General features: G+C 35.9%; 1 protein-coding gene across 3 annotated transcripts in view; it reads left to right on the top strand.

The window, feature by feature from the left end:
• Cul1 (cullin 1) overlaps positions 1–24,062 on the top strand; it is a 117,654-nt gene that overhangs the window by 35,491 nt on the left and 58,101 nt on the right. For all 3 annotated transcript variants that reach the window (XM_089102016.1, XM_089102015.1, XM_089102014.1), the window contains exons 6-7: positions 1,439–1,590; positions 13,078–13,371. In XM_089102016.1, coding sequence (XP_088958142.1) covers positions 1,439–1,590; positions 13,078–13,371 — 446 coding nt within the window. The remainder of the gene's footprint in view (positions 1–1,438; positions 1,591–13,077; positions 13,372–24,062) is intronic.

The following is a 24,062-nucleotide window of genomic DNA, read 5'->3' as shown; positions in this document are numbered from 1 at the left end:
ACAACATGAGAGTTTACTTAAGAATTCGACATTCTAATTCTTAACCGAAAAAGGTGAAAATTAAGAGAAATATTCATAATATTAGCCGAAAATCAAACGTTGGCAATAAAAAAAAGAACATAAATTGATAAAAAAAAAACATCACAAAAGGATTTTTAAAAGAAAAGTAAAGTTCCTTTTTAAAGGTTAAAGCGATCGGAAATCAAGTCCTATAATAAGTCAAAACGCTCAGACGCCCAAAACGCTCAGAAACTAGTATCAGAGAATAAATGAAACCCAAAACGAACAGAAATCAAAATAAATAACCGCATCAAATTTAAAGCTAACAGATACTGATATAGTTGAATAGTTAAATCTTAAAACGAGTAAAAATTAAAACCAATACTGAGGTTAATCTTAAAACGAATGAAATTTAGTACAATCTAAAGTTTGGCTACTGCCCGCCGCCCTAAGTGCACATCTTCTAATGTATTTTGTGTCATCTGCACTTTACTGAAAATAAAATATTCTCCAAATAAAGATTAATAAAGAGATAAAGAAAATAAAGATTTTGTATAACTATTAAAAAAATCACTGTTAAATAATGTCTTTAATCTTTAATTGCCGAAATTTAGACGATTTAATATAATTATATATTGACATTCAATTTGTTTCCATTAAGTCTTTCCAATCCCTTGAATATTATTGTAATTTTGTTTGTCTCCTAATATAAGTATTGTGAGGATAATAGCCGATTATTTTAAGTGTTGTCAAAAAGTTTCTTTGTCATTGTTGAAGCAATAGCTGCTTGGTGAAGAGCAAATGATTGACAAACAAAAGTGTATTAAGAAATTTTTTTCTTCTATGTTTTGAAAAATTAAAACACGCTGTTTAAAATACATATAATTTTCAATAAATATAAGTGACACGATAAAATTTAGGGTAGGGGCAGCAGCTAAACACATGTTTGTAGTATTTTCGTCTGTCGTAAGTTTAATTGAGTAATAATTTTAAATTTTACTCGTTTTATGATTATTTATTCACCTGTTTCAGTATCTTTCATCTTTACGTTTGATGTAATTATTTATTTTAATTTTTGTTTATTTTTGGTTTCATCCATTCTTGGATAGTAATTTCTGGTCGTTTTAAGTTTATTATAGGACTTTATAATGAGAGTTTATTATAAGAACTATTAATACGTCTTAAGTTCTAATAATGATCTTTACTTTTCCTTGTAAACTACTTCTACAGAACATTTTTTTTAAAATTAACACTGACAAAAGGAGTAAGTCTAGAAGGGTAACCTAGTCTAGAAGAGTAAGTCTAGAAGAAAGTGTAACTATACAGGCATGTGAAGGCTGCTTTCAATGTTCTTCCTTTTCATTTCTGCATTCTGACCCATGCATATGAGGTTGACCGCATCATTATCATCTCAGTATCATTTGAATTTATTTTCTAGGCGTTAATGAAGAATCAATAGAGACCGGAGGGACTTTGAAGGTTTACAAAAACACGTTTGAACATCTCTTTCTTCAGAGCACAGAGCAATACTACACCAAAGAAAGTCTCGAATTTTTACTTCAAAATCCTGTTACAGAATATCTAAAAAAGGTAAGAAAAAACCGTTAATATCAAGGAAAAAAGTCTGAAATTGAGTAATAGTTGTACTGTAAGGTAAATATATACTAGATTCCATTACTGATATAGGGATAAGGCGAACACTACTGGATGCATTTTTTAATGCTATTTCCAAACACAATAATCATTTCATTTGCAAATCAAATTTAATGCCTTTAATTGCTATCTAAAGTGAAACCTAATCCTTTACTTTTTGGAAACTTGCTTATTAGTTTTTAACACAAACTAAATAATCATATGCATCATGATAACACCTTTTTTGACATCAGTAAATGTAACATCTTTTGAAAAAATGCTTCTCTGTGGTATGGTGCCATATTTGACTGACTTCGTTGCCTTATTCCCTCTGGTTCGTCTTTTGTGATTCCAAATAAGAAAAAGATCATAGGGTTTTCCGTGCGTGCAGTATATTTATCGTAGTATACGGATCATGTATGCAGCTGTAGCTGTAACCTATAAAATGGCGAACCACAGCCCATTGTAACCAAAAGAAAAAACTGCCTGATTTGAAAAAAATGCCATCTAACACTGAATCAGGAATGTCACAACGAACGAACCTTACCCCATAGTAACCTTACCCCCTACCCCATAATAAGGAACGAACCTTACCCCATAGTAAAATGTATATAAAGCAGCCTCACCTGATGCAAGTATATCTATTAGAAAATGTATTTTACATGCAAAATGAACAATGTTGTGCCTAGTTCAACACTAACTTTAGAAAAATTAAGCAATAATTATATTAAAGAACAAAGTATAGCCAATAGTAACTAAAGTACTAAAATAGATAATTATATACATAATAATGCAATACATGCTTATTTTTCAACAAGATTATATAACACAAATATCTTGAAAAGTTGCTTCTCTGGGTATGGTGCCATATTTAACTGACTTCGCTGCCTGAAATAGTTCCAGCTGATGAATTTGATACTGAAACGCAATCATTCGAGAAAATCAAGGCTGGAGAACCATCCATACAAAAAAGTTCTAAAGAAGAACTGCCGATACCTATAAGCATTGAAAGAATAAAACTGGCACCAGAAATTTCTCAATTACTGAAAATGCCCCCAGCTGAAGAAACGAATAATAGTGAACAGTGATTTGAGAAAAAAACTTGGAGAAGTTAAGACCGAAGTGCTGCCCGTGCAGGAAAGTGCTGAAGAGCCCGCTATCGACGATGGAAAGCACTGAAGTACTCAAACCGGTCTTGGAAAATACCGGGGTACTAGAAATTAAAAATAATCTAGGAAATGAACATGTTGAAATCCAAATACCTCCAGCTGAAGAAGCTATTAAGACACAAGAATTTTTTTCAAATTCTAAGCAAGAAACGTGAAGAAGTAATTTACAAGAAAGGACTGTAGATTTTTATGATGGAAACTTTTGAGGATACGTTGAAAATTCCACCATTCTTTTTTAGGTCTGTCAAGGAATGCAAGATTCTCGGCTTGGACAGTGAGTGAGTGGGCGTTAATGCAAATTTCTTCGCATTATGGAGAATGTGTTTTAGCCCGAATCCGTAGAGTTGAACAAGTTCTGCCAAAAATCAAAGAAATAATTGAAGACCAAGAAATTATAAAAATTGGAGTTGAAATACTAGGTAACGCAATGCGATTGAGACGAAACCCGAATGGTCTGTTCGTGGTTGTTTAGACTTACGCCATCTTGTTACTATTAATCAGACGACTGAAAAACTTAAAAAGTGAATGGGACTAGCAAGGCTCTCTAAAGAAATCCTTGGCATAAGCCTTAAGAAAGATCGTCTGCAGTGATTGGGAAGCACTGCGCTTGACAACGAAACAGGTGGATTACGCGTCCATGGACGCGTTTGTTTCAGTGCCTTTCTTTTGGGAACTTATTAGTAATGTATACAAAGAAGGGATAAAGAAAATATATTTTTTTTTCTTACTGCTTCATAGATCTGGAATATTGCCCGAGAAGCAGTCAAATCGTACCTGGACTAACCTTGGAAAGCTGGTACATAACGAATCATGCTAAAAGACTCCTCTCAATGAAAATGGTTTTTATCCATGCAAAAGCTAATTGAGCTGAAACTGCTACTTAGAGACACCAGATGGTGAAATCCCAGCGCCCCTGGGATCGTAATTGCGTCCACTGCCACAGCTGAGATTGAACTAGCAAACCTCTGATCCAGAAGCAGGCTTTAATCCACTGCATTGTGACATTGTTCAATAGTTTATTTTTCTACAAAACTGTTCAGATACTTTTCATAAAGGGATTGTAATAGCAGTCTTTGACACTGTTGAATTGAATATTTTTGAATCAGAGTACAGATAAGACTATGTTAATTTACTAGTGTTTTGCATAAAGGGTCGGCAAAGTTTGTTATAAACGGATATTATGTGAGTTTCATCGGTATGATGGTTGTAGAAATAGCAGAAACCTAGTAACATCCAAAACACATCCAATCAAAATTTTGAGATAGCCATTTTGTTCGACGTAGTTGATTTCCAACTATAAATTATGTTTTTGAGGAGGACACTCACCCCAGAGCCCTCAGGACAAGGGTTGTAAGTTTTGCCCTGGGGGCATATACAGTTTTTATAGAAAGCTTTGTCATAGAAACTTCAAAAAGGGCTCATTCGATTGAAAATTCAGAGGGCTAGTGAACTCAGATTAATTCAGCTCTTTTAATTAGAAATTGAAAAGGCTAGTGCCCTTTTTAATAGTCGAAAGTGATTGGAGAGCAACTAACCCCCGTCTCACGCCCAACATTTACCCAAACACATCCAATTAAAATTTTGAGATAGCCATTTTGTTCAATGTAGTTAGAAGTTCTGGAAACTAGGTCTTTGAGGATGATAACCCCCCCCCCCCCACAGCCCTCAGGGCAAGGGTTTTTAGCTATGCCCTGGAGGCATATAAGGTTTTTATAGAAAACGTTGTTGTAGAAACTTTTAAAAAGCACAGGATTTAGAACCCTACTCAGATTAGTTTTATTAATAACACGACTCAGATCAATTCAGCTCATTGGATAGGAAATTTAAAGGACAATTCCTCTTTTAATAGTCGAAAGTGATTGGAGGGCAACTACCCCCCTACCCCTCTCACGCCCACTTTTCCCCCAAACATATCCAATCAAAATTTTGAGATAACCGTTTTGTTCAACTTAATTGAAAGTTCTAGAAATTAGGTCTTAGAGGATGACAACCCCCCCCACAGCCCTCAGGGCAAGGGTTTTAAGTTATGCCCTGGGGGAATATACGGTTTTTATAGAAAGTTCAAAAAGGGTTCATTCGATTAGAAATGGAAATGACTAGTGCCCTTTTTAATAGTCGAAAGTGATAGGCAACTAACACCCCTTCCACGCCCACCATTTCTCCAAACACATCCAATCAAATTTTGAGATAGCCATTTTATTTAACGCAGTTGAAAGTTTTGGATATTATATCTTTGAGCAGGACAATCGCCCAGAGTTTTCAGTGCAAGGGTTATAAGTTATACCCTGGGGGCATGTAAGGTTTTTATTGAAAGCTTTGTCGTAGAAACTTGAAATAGTGCTCATTCGATTGGAAATTCAAAGGGCTAGTGCTCTTTTTAAGAATAGAAAGGGATTGGAGGGCAACTAACCCCCTTCTCACGCCCACCTTTTCCCCCAAACATATCCAATCAAAATTTTTAGATATCCATTTTGTTCAACGTAGTTGAAAGTTTTGGAATTTATGTCTTTAAGGATGACAACACCCCCACAGCCCTCAGGACAAGGGTTGTAAGTTATGCCTTGGGGGCATATAAGGTTTTTATAGAAAGCGTTGTCATAGAAGCTTCAAAAAGGGCTCACTCGATTGGATATTGAAATGGCTAGTGTCCTTTTTAATAGTCGATAATAGTTTTTTAATAGTTTAATAGAGTATGTAATTGGAGGGCAACTAACCCCCCTCTAAAGCCCACCATTTTCGCAAACACATACAATCAAAATTTTGAGATAGCCAGTTTTTTCAACGTAGTTGAAAGTTCTGGAAACTAAGTCTTTGAGGATGACAACCCGTCAAACCCCTCAGGGCAAGGGTTGTAAGTTATGCCCTGGGGGGCACACAAGGTTTTTATAGAAACTGTTTTCGTAGAAACTTCAAAAAGGGCTCATTCGATTGGAAATTCAAGGGGCTAGTGGCCTTTTTAATAGTCAAAAGTGATTGGAGGGCAACTAACCCCCCTCTCACGCCCACCATTTCCCCAAACACATCCAATCAAAATTTTGATATAGATGTTTTGTTTAATGTAGTTGAAAGTTCTGGAAATTATGTCTGAGGATGAAACTCCCCCTACAACCCTCAGGGCAAGGGTTGTAAGTTATGCTCTTGGGGCATATAAGGTTTTTTCTATAGAAAACGTTGTCGTAAAACTTTAAAAAGGGTTCACTCGATTGGAAATTGAAAGGGCTGGTGCCCTTTTTAATAGTTGAAAGTAATTGGAGGGTAACTAACCCCCCTCTCACGCCCACCAGTTCCTCAAACGCATGCAATCAAAATTTTGAGATCTTCATTTTTTTCAACGTAGTTAAAAGTTGTGGAAATTAGGTCTTTGAGGATGATAACTCCCTAAGAGCCCTCAGGGCAAGGGTTGTAACTTATGCCCTGGGGGCATATAAGGTTTTTATAGAAAGTGTTGTCGTTTTTATAGAAACTTCAAAAAAGCTCATTTGACTGGAATTGAAAGGGCTAGTGATTCAGCTCATTAATAGCCATTTAAATGCAGTTGAAAGTTCTGGATATTATGTTTTTGAGGATGATAAACTCCCCACACCCCTCACGGCAAGGGTTGTAAGTTATGCCCTGGGGGTATATAAGTTTTTATTGAGAGCGTTGTCATAGAAACTTCGAAAACTTCCAAACTTCGAAGAGCTAGTGCCCTTTTTAATAGTCTAAAGTGATTGGAGGAAAACTAACACCCCTCACACGCCCACCATTTCCCCAAACACATCCAACAAAAATTTTGAGACAGCCATTTCGTTCAAAATAGTTTGAAAGTCCGAAAATTATGTCTTTGAGGATGACACTCCCCCCACAGCCCTCAGCGCAATGGTTGTAATTTATGCCCCGAGGACATATAAGGTTTAATAGAAAGTGTTGTCGTTGAAACTTCAAAAAGGGCTTATTCAATTGAAAATTGAAAGGAATAATGCCCTTTTTAATAGTCGGAAGTGATCAGAGGACAACTAACGCCCCTCTCACGCCTACCATTTCCCCCAACCTAGCCAATCAAAGTTTTGAGCTAGACATTTTATTAAACGTTGTTGATAGTTTTGAAAATTAGATCTTTGTCAGCGTTGTCATAGAAACTTCAGAAAAGACTTATTCAATTGGAAATTGAGAGGGTTAGTGCCCTTAATAATAGTCAATAGCGATCGGACGGCGAATGCCCCCCCCCACGCCCCGTGTTTCCTAAAACTCTTTCGATCAACATTTTGATATAGCCATTTTGTTGAACGTAGTTGAAGGGTCCGGGAATTATGTTTTTGAGTATGAAAACCCCCCACAGCCCTCGGGGCTAAGGTGTAAGTTATACCCTGAGGGCCTATAATGTCTTATAGAAGGCTGCGTCATAAAAACTTTAAAATGGGCTCTTTGAATTGCAAATTGATAGGCCTATTGCTATTTTTAATAGTCAAAATTAATTAGAGGGATAATCGGCCCCCCCCACACCTATCATTTACCCAAACATTTTCGATCAACATTTTGATATGATCAGTTTGTTCAATGTAGTTAAAAGGTCTGGAAATTGTGTCTTTCAGGATGACAACCCTCCCCCCATAGCCCTCAGGACAAGGCTCGTAATTTATGCCCTTGGGGCATACAAGGTTTTTATGAAAGTTTTGTCGTAAAAGCTTCAAAAAGGGCTCATTTGATTGGAAATTGAGAGGACTAGTGCCATTTTTATTAGTCGAATGTGATCAGAGGGCAAATACTCCCCTCTACGCCTATCATTTCTCCAAACACATCCAATCAAAATTTTGATATAGGTTGTAAGTTATGCCCTTGGGACATGTAGGGTTTTTATAAAAAAGCGTGGTCATATAAACTTCGCAGGGGTCTCATTGGATTGATAATCAGACGCTCTAGTGCTCTTTTTAAGAGTCAAAGGGATCAGAGGACAGCTAACCCCCCCCCCCACACACACACATACACACGTTGTTTTGTCCCAAAATGTGTCTAATAGAAATTTTGAGATAAATAGTCTAAATATCATATAACAATGCTTTTGGGGTTGATACAAACCCAAGAGATTAGAGGCAAGGGTTGTAAGTTATGCCCAGAGGGTATTTAAGGTTCTTATGGAAGGGATGGTTGTTTAATTACAGAAGAGGCTCAGTCTTTCTCCCTGAAAAAGACTATGTCAATATAAAACGAACCGAAATTAATCAAAAAAAAATTTGTACAAAATAAGTTTTTCAAAAAAAAGTAAAGAACTCCATTAAACCAAAATGAACAAACATAGAATCAAATAATCTTCCAAGCATACAACTACCACAAATCAGTATCAATAAATAAATGAAACCCAAAACAAACAAAAATTAAAATAAGTCAGACTCAAAACGAGCAGAAATTAGTCTGAGTAGGGTTCTAAACCCTATGCTTTCCAAAAGCCAGAATATAATTTGTACTTTACTTAAAAAAATTGTTTTCAAATGTTCTCACTTTTATAACTTTAAGAAATAAAAAATTAATTAAGATTCTACGGAATAAATATTATCATATGTATATTAAACTGACAATGTACATTTTTTTCAGTATATTCATTTAAATGTTTTTAAGTTTTTTTTAAAGAGGGGGGGGGGGTTGAATCACCAAAATCTGCTTAATGGTAGTTTTGCTCATTTTAAGTTTGACTTGAGTATTCTGTTTAATCTCTAGTCGTTTTAGGATTTATTTTTTCATTTTTATCAGTATTTTTTGTCTTTAAAAGATCAAAGATTTTTCCTTTGCAGCCACGGAGCCTTTATGGGGATTAGTGATTCTAATTTGATTCTATTTTTGTTCATTTTTATGTTTAATGGAGCTCTTTACTCTTTTTTTTTTTTGAAAACTTATTTTGTGCAAAAAGTTTTTTTGATTAATTACATAAAGGATCGGTATTGTTCATGATAAATGTGGGTTATATAGGTTTCATTTGTGTCATAATTGCAGAGGTAGCTGAAATTATATAAAGGTTATAGTAAGAACGAACTCTATTCTATAGTAACTGAAAATTACTTAAAATGTTAAACCTATATCGTGGTTGCAGTGGTAGTTGCCTTGTTCTCTGTGGTTCAGTTTTTACTATTCCAGCTAAAAAAAAATCCATATCTAGTAAAGGACAGTAACCAAAATTACAAAACCCGTTTAAAAAAACTGGCTAGTGAGGAGAAATAACAATTTGCAACTGAATCCTAAATGGTAACTATTGTCTCGATTATTCGTGATAGGAATGTTATTTCGAAAACAAATTTGTGGGAATTTCTAAAAATAGCCTGAAACTCCAAAAAATGGCATCAGATTGAAACAAAGGTACACCATTGGAATTGCCAATACCGAAAACCCTACACAAGAAACGTCAACGTCACTTTTTTGCGTTGGTTGCACTGATATTTTCTTTTTTCTTCTTTTTTTCTTTCACTGCTAGCGGGGCACTGGAACATCATAGAGCACTGTTTAAAAATTAATTTTAAAGAAAATTTTTGTATCTACGGGCTATCGTATTTAAAAAAAACATAATATTAAAAATGAGATCCATTTTCTGACAAAATAATAGCATTTTCATATACAAGATGATGAATGACTTCATAACCGTTGATTACAACCATAAATGACATTATACTAAAACTACATGATAACGTCAGTTTTAATTGTGGCTTGTTCTTAGCTATATCCGAGTATATCCAGTGTGCGATATTTAATCTTGGTTGCAGCGGTAGCTATAACCTAGAAAAGGACGAGCCACGGCCGTAAAACAAAACTAAAAAACGCCTTTACAAAAAAACTGGCTAGTGAGATTTTAAGAGTCGCGTAAATGACGTCATAACCGTTGATTACAGCCATAAATGACATTATAGTAAAACTGTATGATAACGTAATTTTTAATTGTGGCTCGTTCTTTGCTATATTCGAGTATATCCAGTGTGCGATATTTAATCATGGTTGCAGTGGTAGCTATAACCTAGAAAAGGACGAGTCACGACCGTCAAACAAAATTGAAAACTTGTTTTACAAAAAACTGGCTAGTGAGATTTTAAAAGTCGTGTAAATGACGTCATAACCGTTGATTACAACCATAAATGACATTATAGTATAACTGTATGATAACGTCAGTTTTAATTGTGGCTCGTTCTGTGCTATATTCGAGTATATCCAGTTTGTGATATTTAATCATGGTTGCAGCGGTAGCTATAACCTAGAAAAGGACGAGCCACGGCCGTAAAACAAAATTGAAAAACGCGTTTTACAAAAAACTGGCTAGTGAGATTTTAAGAGTCGCTTAAATGACGTCATAATCGTTGATTACAACCATAAATGACATTGTAGTAATCTGTATGATAACGTCAGTTTTAATTGTGGCTCGTTCTTGGCCATATTCGAGTATATCCAGTGTGTGACATTTAATCATGGTTGCAGCGGTAGCTATAACCTCGAAAAGGACGAGCCACGGGCGTAAAACAAAATTATAAAACGCGTTTTACAAAAAACTGGCTAGTGAGATTTTAAGAGTCGTGTAAATTACGTCATAGCCGTTGATACAACCATAAATGACATTATAGTAAAACTGTATGATAACGTCAGTTTTAATTGTGGCTCCTTCTTTGCTATATTCGAGTATATCCAGTGTGCGATATTTAATCATGGTTGCAGCGGTAGCTATAACCTAGAAAAGGACGAGCCACGGCCGTAAAACGTAATCAAAAATCGTGTTTTACCAAAAACTTCTAGTGAGATTTTAAGAGTCGCGTACATGACGTCATAACCTTTGATTACAACCATAAATGACATTATAGTGAAACTGTATGATAACGCCAGTTTTAATTGTGGCTCCTTCTTTGCTATATTCGAGTATATCCAGTGTGCGATATTTAATCATGGTTGCAGTGGTAGCTACAACCTAGTAAAGGAAAAGCCATGGCCGAAAAAAATAAAATAAAAACGTGTTTTAAAAAACTGGCTAGTGAGATTTTAAGAGTCGCGTAAATGACGTCATAACCTTTGATTACAACCATAAATGACATTATAGTAAAACTGTATGATAACGTCTGTTTTAATTGTGGCTCCTTCTTTGCTATATTCGAGTATATCCAGTGTGCGATATTTAATCATGGTTGCAGCGGTAGTTACAACCTAGTAAAGGAAAAGCCATGGCCGAAAAAAATAAAATAAAAACGTGTTTAAAAAAACTGGCTAGTGAGAATTTAAGAGTAAAGATCACCATCTAGTAGTGGCTAGGGTTAATCTGAAGATGATATTTAGGAGAGGCTATTAATAAGAAACGTAGAGTCGCCCTACTGAAAATTCATGAGTATATATCATTTGTGCCATATATTTTCCCATTGTGGAGCTGGGGGGGGGGGGGGGTAAAAATTATTGGTCCGCACTTAGAACTGATATAAGTAAGTAGTTTAGGATATTTTAAAGAAGTTTCCAAACGGAAGGAATTAGGTTTCACTTTACGGTCCATTCTAAGCCTTAAATTTTATTTGACGATGGAAACGATTATTATATTTATATTAGTACATTCATGTTTAGGCATCAAGCAGTGTGTTCACCTTTTCAGTAATGGAATCTGGTATATACTGGCCTGTTATCAAGGCCATATCTAGGATTGGGAGGATTTTCGGATTTGATCCCCCCCCCCCAAACTTTTGTCCAGCTCGTAAAAAGTAGCAAAAATGAATGGAAACTAATTTTTGATACGATTTTAAAGTTTTTCTATAACCCCCTCCCCCAAGTTAAAATGGGTCTTATGTTTGTTTATCCACCCATAAATAATTGATGACAAAATTTAGAATGTTATGTTCTTTATAGTGGATATGTGTACGCATAGGAAGTAATAAATGATTGACCTCAGAGGAGTTATGTGCTGAGGGAGACTCTAAGAGTCTAGAGGTAAGATTCAAATAAAATCCGTGTTTTTTTTTTGTTTTTTTTTTCAATTTACCGTACAGTCGGTTGTAAATCTAGGATTTTATTGTTGTCAAAATTTATTGCTATTTCCGAGTAAGTCATCATAGTGTGGATGTGAATTTTGAGTTTGCGAACTTCAGTGTTCAAAATGATTCTAATTTATTCACTAGATCCTGATGCATGTTTGAGCACTGAGCAATAGTACCTCTTTGAGCAAACTTAGATATTGCATATTTATACCATTTAATGTTGTTTAGGTTGGGTGAGCATTGGAGATGCTCACCCATAAAAAACATTTAAAAAGAAATTCTTAGGAACTTTTTGTAGATGTATATTTTCCAAATCAAAAATAAATGAGTTACAAAACTTCACACATGTACACACATTCAAAGGAAGATTAAAGGCCTGAACCCGTAGGCTGCAGGAAAAAGCAGACGATACATCAAAAATTGCAATATATTATATATAATATTTTATACATTATAATATATTATATATAGGCTAATTATAATATTATATAACATTAGTAATATATTGTAATATATCATGTATATATATATATATATATATATATATATATATATATATATATATATATATATATATATATATATATATATAAATATTGTATATAATATTACATTAACATAATATAATTATAAATTAATATAATATATTATAATATCATATAAAAATATATAATATTCAAAGTAATTACAGTTGTTCAAATGCAAATTGAGCGTTCTTCATTCATTCGTAATTTTATACAGATTTACTTTGATGTCGATTTGATACACAAATTGTATTATTACAATCATTACAATCGTTCAAGTGCAAATTAAGCGTTATTTAATTCTGGTTCAACAATTAAATGACTGATTTTTCCTGTATCATATTTTGCAATATTAAGTCATTTTGCATTGGTTATGGTTCGATATTTGAAAGTAAATTTGTCTGTATATGACGAGTGATTATTCCTTAACCGATTAGTTTAGAGAATGTGGTCAGAAAAGAGCGTTTCATTTTGGTTGAAGATATTTCCCAGAAAGATGGGGAATATCATAGTAGATGTTTTCTTTTGCCAATGTTTGGTTCGACGATTAAAAGCTCAAGACGTTAAGCTAAAAATAGTTAGATTTTTCGGCGAGTCCTTAATAACTTTATTAAAGAACCTATAAGTTTTTATCCCTGTAGAAACTACTGACTTTTTGCTAGCCACGAGGCCTGCGAAGTTACATTTTGGCTAGCTGCTGGAATTTTTTTTATGGGGCATTTGCCCGGAGCCTCTTCCCCCAGCACACGTTTTTGGTCCTTCCCAGCGCAAATTTTCTTATCACTTTATTTTCTTTAGGTGGAAAAACGATTAGACGAGGAACAGCTTCGTGTTCAGCTATACCTTCATCCGACAACCCTGGACAGTTTGATGAAGACTTGCGAGCGTGTTCTGATTGAAAACCACCTTGAAATATTTCAATCTGAGTTTCAAAACCTGCTAAATGATGACAAAAATGAAGATTTGGGACGAATGTACACACTTCTACAGCGGACAATGAACGGACTAACCTTGCTCAAATCGCTATTAGAGAGTCATATCACAAACCAAGGACATGAAGCAATTCTCAAGATAGGTGATGAAGCGGTAGATGTAAGTTGGGTGTTTATTTGTTTTATTTTTTCTGTTCAGTCATTTCTCATATTTCTATATAGTGTATATTTTTTTCTCATTCATAGGCTATCCATGATCCGAAGACATTGTATCTCTTTCCACGAGTTGAAACCAAGTTCTTGAATTTTGTGCATTATAACTTTCATTGTAAAAAGATCGTATTAAAAAGGAAATACAACCCTGGATTTACATAGCTACGTTTCTTATAGCAAAACCACGCAGATGAACCATTTCTCGCGATTACCAGCAAAGATCTGCCATTTGTCGTAGTTGCTAGTCTTGTTTGATTAGCAAAATTCTAGCAGACGGTTGTCTGTGGCACATATCGACGACCATGGGTCGTCGATATGTAAATACCGGCAGTTACATCTGAATGAAAGTTATTTACCTGCCAAAGAAAAGTTTCTCTACCCTATTCCAGAACAGAAGTAAACCAATTCCTCTACGACGATTTTTCTTTATTTCATCGAACAACTTGAAATCTGGCTGTTGAAGCGGACTCTGACATGTGTCAGCGCTTACCTTTACACAATTTGCCAATATGGGTATTATTTTTTATCATCAGGCGACTTAAAATCTGGCTACTGAAGCGAACTCTGACCCGTGTCAGAGCTTATCTTTACACAATTTGCCAATATGGGTATTTTTTTTTGTATCATCAGGCGACTTAAAATCTGGCTATCGAAGCGGACTCTGACCTGTGTCCGAGCTTATATTTATACAATTTGCCAATACGGTTTTTTTTTTATCATCAGGCGACTTAAAATCTGGCTATTGAAGTGGACTCTAACCCGTGTCAGAGCTTACCTTTACACAATTTGCCAATATGGGTCTTTTTTTTTATCATCAGGTGACTTAAAATCTGGCTATTGAAGCGGACTCTGACCCTTGTCCGAGCCTATATTTACACAATTTGCCAATACGGTTATTTTTTTATCATCAGGCGACTTAAAATCTGGCTATTGAAGCGGACTCTGACCCGTGTCAGAGCTTACCTTTACACAATTTGCCTATAGGGGTATTTTTTTTATCATCAGGCGACTTAAAATCTGGCTATTGAAGCGGACTTTGACCTGTGTCAAGATTATATTTATACAATTTCCCAATTTGGTTATTTTTTATCATCAGGCGACTTAAAATCTGGCTATTGAAGTGGACTCTGACCCGTGTCAGAGCTTATATTTACACAATTTGCCAATACGGGTATTTTTTTTATCATCAGGCGACTTAAAAACTGGCTACTGATGTGGACTCTGACCTGTGTCAGAGCTTATATTTACACCATTTGCCAATATGGGTTTTTTTTTTATCATCAGGCGACTTAAAATCTGGCTATTGAAGCGGACTCTGACCAGTGTCAGAGCTTATATTTACACAATTTGCCAATACGGATATTTTTTTTTATCATCAGGCGACTTAAAATCTGGCTACTAAAGTGGACTCTGACCCGTGTCAGAGTTTATCTTTACACAATTTGCCAATATGGGTGTTTTTTTTTTGTATCATCAGGCGACTTAAAATCTGGCTATCAAAGCGGACTCTGAACTGTGTCCGAGCTTATATTTACACAATTTGCCAATACGGGTAATTTTTTTTATCATCAGGCCACTTAAAATCTGGCTGTTGAAGCGGCCTCTAACCCGTGTCAGAGCTTACCTTTACACAATTTGCCAATATGGGTATTATTTTTTATCATCAGGCGACTTAAAATCTGGCTACTGAAGCGAACTCTGACCCGTGTCAGAGCTTATCTTTACACAATTTGCCAATATGAGTGGGTTTTTTTTGTATCATCAGGCGACTTAAAATCTGGCTATCGAAGCGGACTCTGACCTGTGTCCGAGCTTATATTTATACAATTTGCCAATACGGTTTTTTTTTTATCATCAGGCGACTTAAAATCTGGCTATTGAAGTGGCCTCTAACCCGTGTCAGAGCTTACCTTTACACAATTTGCCAATATGGGTATTTTTTTTTATCATCAGGTGACTTAAAATCTGGCTATTGAAGCGGACTCTGACCCTTGTCCGAGCATATATTTACACAATTTGCCAATACGGTTATTTTTTTATCATCAGGCGACTTAAAATCTGGCTATTGAAGCGGACTCTGACCCGTGTCATAGCTTAGCTTTACACAATTTTCCAATAGGGGTATTTTTTTTTATCATCAGGCGACTTAAAATCTGGCTATTGAAGCGGACTCTGACCCGTGTCAAGATTATATTTACACAATTTGCCAATATGGGTATTTTTTATCATCAGGCGACTTAAAATCTGGCTATTGAAGTGGACTCTGACCCGTGTCAGAGCTTATCTTTACACAATTTGCCAATATGGGTGTTTTTTTTATAATCAGGCGACTTAAAATCTGGCTACTGATGCGGACTCTGACCTGTGTCAGAGCTTATATTTACACAATTTGCCTATATGGGTATTTTTTTTATCATCAGGCGACTTAAAATCTGGCTATTGAAGCGGACTCTGACCCGTGTCAGAGCTTATATTTACACAATTTGCCAATATGGATATTTTTTTTTATCATCATGCGACTTAAAATCTGGCTACTTAAGCGGACTCTGACCCGTGTCAGAGTTTATCTTTACACAATTTGCCAATATGGGTGTTTTTTTTTTGTATCATCAGGCGACTTAAAATCTGGCTATCGAAGCGGACTCTGAACTGTGTCCGAGCTTATATTTACACAATTTGCCAATACGGGTAATTTTTTTATCATCAGGCGACTTAAAATCTGGCTGTTGAAGCGGCCTGTGACCCGTGTCCGAGCCTATATTTACACAATTTGCCATTACGGGTATTTCTTTTATCATCAGGCGACTTAAAATCTGGCTATCGAAGCGGACTTTGACCCGTGTCAGAGCTTACCTTTACACAATTTGCCAATATGGGTGTTTTTTTTGTTTTTTTTATCATCAGGTGACTTAAAATCTGGCTATTGAAGCGGACTGTGACCCGTGTCCGAGCCTATATTTACACAATTTGCCATTACGGGTATTTCTTTTATCATCAGGCGACTTAAAATCTGGCTATCGAAGCGGACTTTGACCCGTGTCAGAGCTTACCTTTACACAATTTGCCTATATGGGTATTTTTTTATCATCAGGCGACTTAAAATCTGGCTATTGAAGCGGACTTTGACCTGTGTCAGAGCTTATATTTATACAATTTGCCAATATGGGTATTTTTTATCATCAGGCGACTTAAAATCTGGCTATTGAAGTGGACTCTGACCCGTGTCAGAGCTTATATTTACACAATTTGCCAATAAGGGTATTTTTTTTATCATCAGGCGACTTAAAACTGGCTATTGAAGTGGACTCTGACCTGTGTCAGAGCTTATATTTACACAATTTGCCAATATGGGTATTTTTTTATCATCAGGCGACTTAAAATCGGGCTATTAAAGCGGACTCTGACCCTTGTCAGAGCTTACCTTTACACAATTTGCCTATATGGGTATTTTTTATCATCAGGCGACTTAAAATCTGGCTATTGAAGCGGACTCTGACCCGTGTCAGAGCCTATATTTACACAATTTGCCAATATGGGTATTTTTTATCATCAGGTGACTTAAAATCTGGCTATTGAAGCGGACTCTGACCCGTGTCAGAGCTTATATTTACACACTTGGCCAATATGAGTATTTTTTTTATCATCAGGCGACTTAAAACTGGCTATTGAAGTGGACTCTGACCTGTGTCAGAGCTTATATTTACACAATTTGCCAATATGGGTATTTTTTTATCATCAGGCGACTTAAAATCGGGCTATTAAAGCGGACTCTGACCCTTGTCAGAGCTTACCTTTACACAATTTGCCAATATGGGTATTTTTTATCATCAGGCGACTTAAAATCTGGCTATTGAAGGGGACTCTGACCCGTGTCAGAGCTTATATTTACACAATTTGCCAATACGGGTTTTTTTTTTATAATCAGGAGACTTAAAACTGGCTACTGATGTGGACTCTGACCTGTGTCAGAGCTTATATTTACACAATTTGCCAATCTGGGTATTTTTTTATCATCAGGCGACTTAAAATCGGGCTATTAAAGCGGACTCTGACCCTTCTCAGAGCTTAACTTTACACACTTTGCCTATATGGGTATTTTTTATCATCAGGCGACTTAAAATCTGGCTATTGAAGCGGACTCTGACCCGTGTCAGAGCCTATATTTACACAATTTGCCAATATGGGTATTTTTTTATTATCAGGTGACTTAAAATCTGGCTATTGAAGCGGACTCTGACCCGTGTCAGAGCTTATATTTACACAATTGGCCAATATGAGTATTTTTTTATCATCCGGCGACTTAAAATCTGGCTATTGAAGCGGACTCTGACCTATGTCAGAGCTTATCTTTACACAATTTGCCAATATGGATATTTTTTTTTATCATCAGGCGATTTGAAATCTGACTACCAAAGGGCAGTTTGACTCGTCAGAACTCAGCTTGAAAGTTGAATAGCTTAAAGGGAAGCATAAGATTGAATATAAATAGAAAAAAACATTTCTGTTTCACAATAGAAAGCCTGAGCACATTTTTGGCGCTGGAAAATGTGACAAATTGTCACAAATGAACATAACTCTTCCGAAACTTTTGTCTTTTGATCAGCCTTAGCTGATTAAAAAAAGAAAAATAACGGCTGGACTTTGCAGCTTGTCAGCTAAATCCTTCCACTGGTGCCAGTGGACATCTTGAAGTATGGAGATGCAAAATAAGACGAATGAAACTTGAACCAAATGCAAAGAGTCTAGTCAGTGCAAAACTACACCTTAAAAGATCTAAAGCCAAACTGGACAGTCATGACAGAAAAATTTATATAAAATACGACAAACGTGTCTATGGCCAGTAAATGAAAACGAAAAAAAAACAAAAAAAAAACAAACATTTCGCCCGTATCAAACAAGGCGTCTTCAGCGTAGAGAAAAAAATAAACTAAAACTAAAAGATATACATAAAAGTAAATTAGACTCACCTAAAAATATAGTATACAATTGCTTAAAATCTGCAATTTTGGAGCTACCTTCATGAAATCACCTCACAAAAGTAACTGGATTAAACCTTTTAACCTAACAAATGAACAAGGAATAAGTTATTGTGACGTTGTATGCAAAGCTTTTGATGCCCCTATTCACTTAGGTTTATTATTTGAACTAACCCCTGGTACATTTTGCAATTCTTTATTTTTATTTTTAAATATGGGTTCATTTTTTAAAATAGTATCATAAATAGGATCAATATTTATATTTCCAGTATCTCTATTAATTATGAACCTGCAAAAATATGTTTTTTAATTTTCTAATGTTTTAAGAGCCCATTGCGTGAAACCTTTATCATTGGAAACGGCTGTTGGCTCATTGAACTGCTCAAAATGGTCCGAATTAAAAAATATATGCTCTGCTGAGGCTGAAGTGAAACTTTCTGGAGGTTTTGTAAATTTGTAGAGCATTATCTATTGAATTCCAGTCCTCAATAAATCGTTCCACAAATTGCTGGTGTGTTCGACCGATGTAAATTTTTCCCCAAGAGCAAGGGATGCTATAAACTCCACTTGCCAAACCATTCCGTGTTATATCTTTTCCAGAATTTAGAAAGTTACTTAATGGTCAGATTGATTTAAAACAAGTTGAAATATGTTTGAGTAAAGTTCGTTTGATTTTCTCCCAAAGAATTGGTGTGTAAGGCATTGAAATGTATCTATTGGCAAATGTAGGATCCAAAGGTTTGAGAACCCTCGATTAAATTGCCTCTTTCAGGCTTAATCTGCCTTTTCTGTATTATTTTATTTACATGTTTTACAGGATATTCGTTGCAAAATAAAATATCTCTCAAATACCATATACGCTATCAATATACTCCGGGGAACAAATTTTAAAAACTCTATCAAATAATGATATGACTGTTCCTTTTTTTTTACTGAAATTGGGTGAGATGAACGAAAATTTAAATACCTGTCATTATGAGTTGGTTTTCTATAAATTGAAGAAAGTAAACCATTATCACTCTTTATTAATAAAACATCTAAAAAGGGTGGCATTTCTTGTTTTTCTAGCCCTAGAGTAAATTTAATATTTTTGTCTAACCTGTTTAAATAGTCAAAAAAAAAATTTAAGAAATTCAATCCATGTTCACAAAAACACAAAACATCGTCCACACACCTAACCCAAAAACAAGGAGACAGACAAAAACACTAAATAGCGGACATTTCTATAAAATAATAAATAAGCAAGCACTTGACTTAAAGGAGCGTCCAGTTCTTAACCGAAAGCCTGTTGATAAAATTCTCCTCTAAAACCGTAATAAAAGGAATACTTGTTTACCAACGAGACCAATTTCATAATGACTTCGACGTCCAGAGTTGCCAACGTTACATCTTCTATCAATTCAAAATATTTTTGTATTTTGTTTTTTAATATGGGTTTACGTTTTTTAAAATCACAATTTGTGTACATGGATACAACATTAAATCTACAGAGAATTGTATTGTTGTCTATTTGATGATTTCTTAGTTTGTTTACAACATCAACTGAATTTCTCAAGTAAGATATTTGAGTCCCTAAAAGCGGACGAAATGCAGTTGACAACCATGTTCCTAATTTAGAAACCGGTGAATGAATAGTTGATACAATAGGGCGAAGAGCATTGTTCTTGTGGATCTTAGTGAAATTTGTAACATCAAAAATCGTCGAAATAACTTTGTGAATCATCCAAAGTGAAATTGAAACCATACGATTTTGGCCACAGTTGTCTCTCAGGTCTGATGGAAAGATAAAAAAAATACCTTTTGGAAAAAAAGTTCCTAGTAAAAGGTACCAACTGGGCCGAGAGTTAGTGGATGACAGCCTTTTTGGAAAAAGAAACTGATAACAACACGGTTGGGGCAACGAAAAAGCGCTGTGTCCCAAGATATACGGGTTAAGACATTTAGCAATATTTGTGGAAACAAATTTATCTGTGGCTTTTGACTTACGTTAAAAACCATTTGCTCGTACAGCAAAGATAAAAAAAAATTGCTATCGATATTTCGATCTTCTCACTACTTCTATGAATGAGATAATAGAATAAAGCGTATTTTGGAAAAAGAATCAAGAAAACTTTTAATTTTTTTTTTTAGAACTGAATGCAATGCGAAATATGAAAAATTTTATAATAAATTTTTCTCCAGAGGTTGTTCAGCACCGAAAATTTATGGTTTGCCTCAGATCCACGAGAATAATGCTCTTAGAATAAAAATTTTTTCTGAATGCCGACTAAACTATATTTTATAAGTTTTAACCTACTTTGACTCCAAATCTGACTCCAAACATTTTCAATTTGCTGTATCCAAGTCTGACTCCATTCAGCAAAAATTTCCTGAAACTCTTACTCCACAGACCTATTTTAAAGCTTTATTTTACAATATTTTATAAGTTTTAACCGACTTTGACTCCGCCTCTGACTCCAAACATTTTCAATATACCGTCTCTAACTCCGGCTCCATTCAGTAAAAAAATTACTTAAACTCTGATTCCGACTCGACAACCCTGGGATTTCCTCTTGTACCTAGTTTTATGTTCTCGCTTTTTTCTTTTTTTTTCTTTCTACATTTTACTTATTTTATAGACTTCAAAAAAGACAACTCCACGGTAGTACAAACAACTTTTTTTTTCATTAGCAGGGAAAGATTTTGTTTTTTGTTCGATTAAAGAATAAAAAAAAATGTATGTTCTTGTTGTTGTTTTTTACTGTTCAGTTATTCAAAGCCTTCAAAGAGACAACGCGATACTAGTGTAAACAAATATAATTTTTTTTTTCTTTGCAGAAGGGAAAGATTTTAGTTATTTATTGCTGTGTGGAATAAAATATTTATCCGAATGGTATTCCAATTTTGTATCATTATTTTAAATGATTTTGAATGATTTTACTGTTTTTTTTTAATCATCCGAATGATTTTGCTGATTTCGAAATGCGCCTTAACCCATAACAATGCAAAAGGCTTGGTTTTATTTGTTCATTCTGACGATCTTTTGGACGATAGGACGATTTTTTTGGAGTATTTAGTAAAAACAGATGCGATTTAAATTTTTCCTCTCAGATTTAGTAAGTTCTTCCAGGCCAGGGTGGCAACACTGGTGAGGCAAGTTCTGAGATGACCATAAACCGATGCTTTTAGACGATCGAGTATACATATTGATTTGATAAGGTTTTCGAAGCTTTCGCCGCCCCGTATTATAAGTATTTGTCTCCAAAGTAAAAAGTAAAGAAGATGTTTACTACGTCTTGGATGACAGTCAATAGGTAACTCATATCGCACTTGACTTGTATGGCTCATGTATGGTGAACCGTATGTAAGCAGTGGTAATTTTTTCTCATGCATCTACATCTGTAGCGCATTTATGTCCTAAATTATCAAGTTATATTTGCAACGTCAATTCTCTTGCATTAACAGTCAATTGTTGACGGTATTAATTTGGGGTTTAAGTTCTTAGAGGAGCTGGTCTCTTCAAGTTCTTTTTTTGTTTTACTCACAACTAGGCTTAATTTTCTCACTGCCCTAGCGTTACTCTTATTTCCATGTTTGGAAAGTGAAGATCCTATAATAAATAACTCTTTTCTCATTTCCAATTTTGGAACGAGATGAAGTGATGGTAGTGTAAATGTGTTGTTTAGTTTGAAATTCTGAAAAGTGAAAATGCTGTGAGCTTTTAAAGGATCGTGTATGGTTATGAATTCAGTAGTTTTCAAGTATACTCATTTATTTTATCTGCCTTTTTTCTCAGATTATAAGTATTTGCCTTCAAATTAAAAAGGATTGAAATTGCTTGCTGTGCTTGCTTGCTTAACTCCCATCCGGCCGGATTGGCCGACTCGGGGCTTCTCCTCTGACTGAACTATGGTAGAGCTTCTTATACGATTCCCTGTTCGCTGCAGTCTGAAGGAGTACCGACAGGGGATGGCTGGGAAAGTTTTCCCTCCAGCGCTTGGGAGGTCGTCCTTTTGGGTGGGAGACATCAATCCTTCCTTCAAACGCAATTTTTGGAAGTTGGGCTGGGGACATCCGCTGAACATGGCCAAACCATCGAAGCTGTTGAAGCTGGATGGTCTGCATGATGGTCTGGGAATAGTTGAGCGAAGACAATAGCCGTTCGTTTGATGTTCGGTCAAGGTAGGTGATGCCAGCAAGCTTCCTGAGGGATTTTGTTTCAAAGGCCGCCAACCGGCATTTGTCTTCTGCTTTCAAGGTCCATGTCTCTGCTCCGTACGTTGCTACTTGAACCACAAGAGCTCGAAAAAGGCGTGTTTTTAGTTTCAGCGACAGATGTTTGTTTTTCCAGATCGATCGCAATGACTTGAAGCATGCTGAGGCAAGGGCGAGGCGTCGTTTAATGTCGTTTGAGGAGTCTTGCGTGGACGTCAGCTCCCTTCCTAGGTAAACGAAATGTTCAACCCACTCGATCTGCTCCCCCGGGATCATAATTTTGCTGGGTTGAAGGCCTGTATCTATATGCCACGTTACCTTCATGGCTTTTGTCTTGTTAGCATTGATTTTCATCCCAAAGGAACTAGCTGCATGATCAATATCGTTAGCGCTTGATTGCAGTTCCTCTAGTTGTTCGTTTAGGCGATTAATGTCATCAGCGTATGCAAGCATGTCAAAGAGGTGTCCACTCATGAGTGCTCCCGTGTCATTGGGCACCAGTGCCAGTACAGCATTCAGGAATAGGCAGAACAGAGTGGGGGAGAGTAGGCATCCTTGCAGCACTCCTGAAGAGGTTGAGAATTCTTCAGTAAAGCCTTCGCTGGTCTGCACCATGCTTCTCGACTTCTCGTACATGCTCTTGATAATGTCAATAATGTCAGTGGGAATACCGTAGTGTGCCAGGATGTGCCATAGGCCATCTCGCCAAATTAGATCGAAAGCTTGTTTGAAATCGATAAACAGCTGGTATAGCTCTTTCCCGAATTCCAGGTATCTTTCCATAATCTGTTTTATCACAAAAATTTGGTCTATGGTGGATCGGTTTTGATGGAAGCCAGCTTGATATTCAGGGATTACGTGTCTTGTCAGGTTTCTGATCCGATGAAGGAGAATTTTCGTAAGGAGTTGAGCTGGTTGGCAAGTAAACGATATGGGTCTGTAGTTGTCGCAGTTACTTTTAGATCCTTTCTTGTGCAGGGGCACTATGACAGATTTTGACCAAGACTCGGGGAATTTTTTTATTTCCCATCCAGCTGTTGCTATTTTTTGGTACAGATCAACGACGATATCAGATTCCATTTTTAGAAGTTCTGCCTGTATACTGTCTATTCCGGGTGCCTTATTTGACTTGAGGGATTTGAGTGCAGCTTCTACTTCTGATCTTAAGGGTGGTGAGGGTGGTTCCTCATCTCTGTGTGCTGGAAACTTTCGAAGCACTTCAGGATCTGGGTTTACTGTGAGATTAAGCTTTTCCTGGAAGTGTTCTTTCCAGCGATCTCGGACTCCGGCACAAGTAGTGATTTTGTGTCCATTTTTATCTAAGATATTGAGGCACTTCGCTTCTTTGCGGTTTGTCAGCTCTCTGGCCCGTTTGAACATGAGGTGTGAGTTACCCCTACGGGAGTCCTCCTCACACTGCCTGCATTTTTGAGTAATCACGTTTTTTAGTGCTTGGCGGGTTTTCTTC

This window comes from Artemia sp. Qi Xiang Cuo, chromosome 16 (assembly GCF_049724085.1).
Source record: "Artemia sp. Qi Xiang Cuo chromosome 16, ASM4972408v1, whole genome shotgun sequence".
Classification (NCBI taxonomy): Eukaryota; Metazoa; Arthropoda; class Branchiopoda; order Anostraca; family Artemiidae; genus Artemia; species Artemia sp. Qi Xiang Cuo.
Note: the sequence above shows the minus strand (reverse complement) of the source record. Positions and strands in the feature narration are given on the sequence as shown.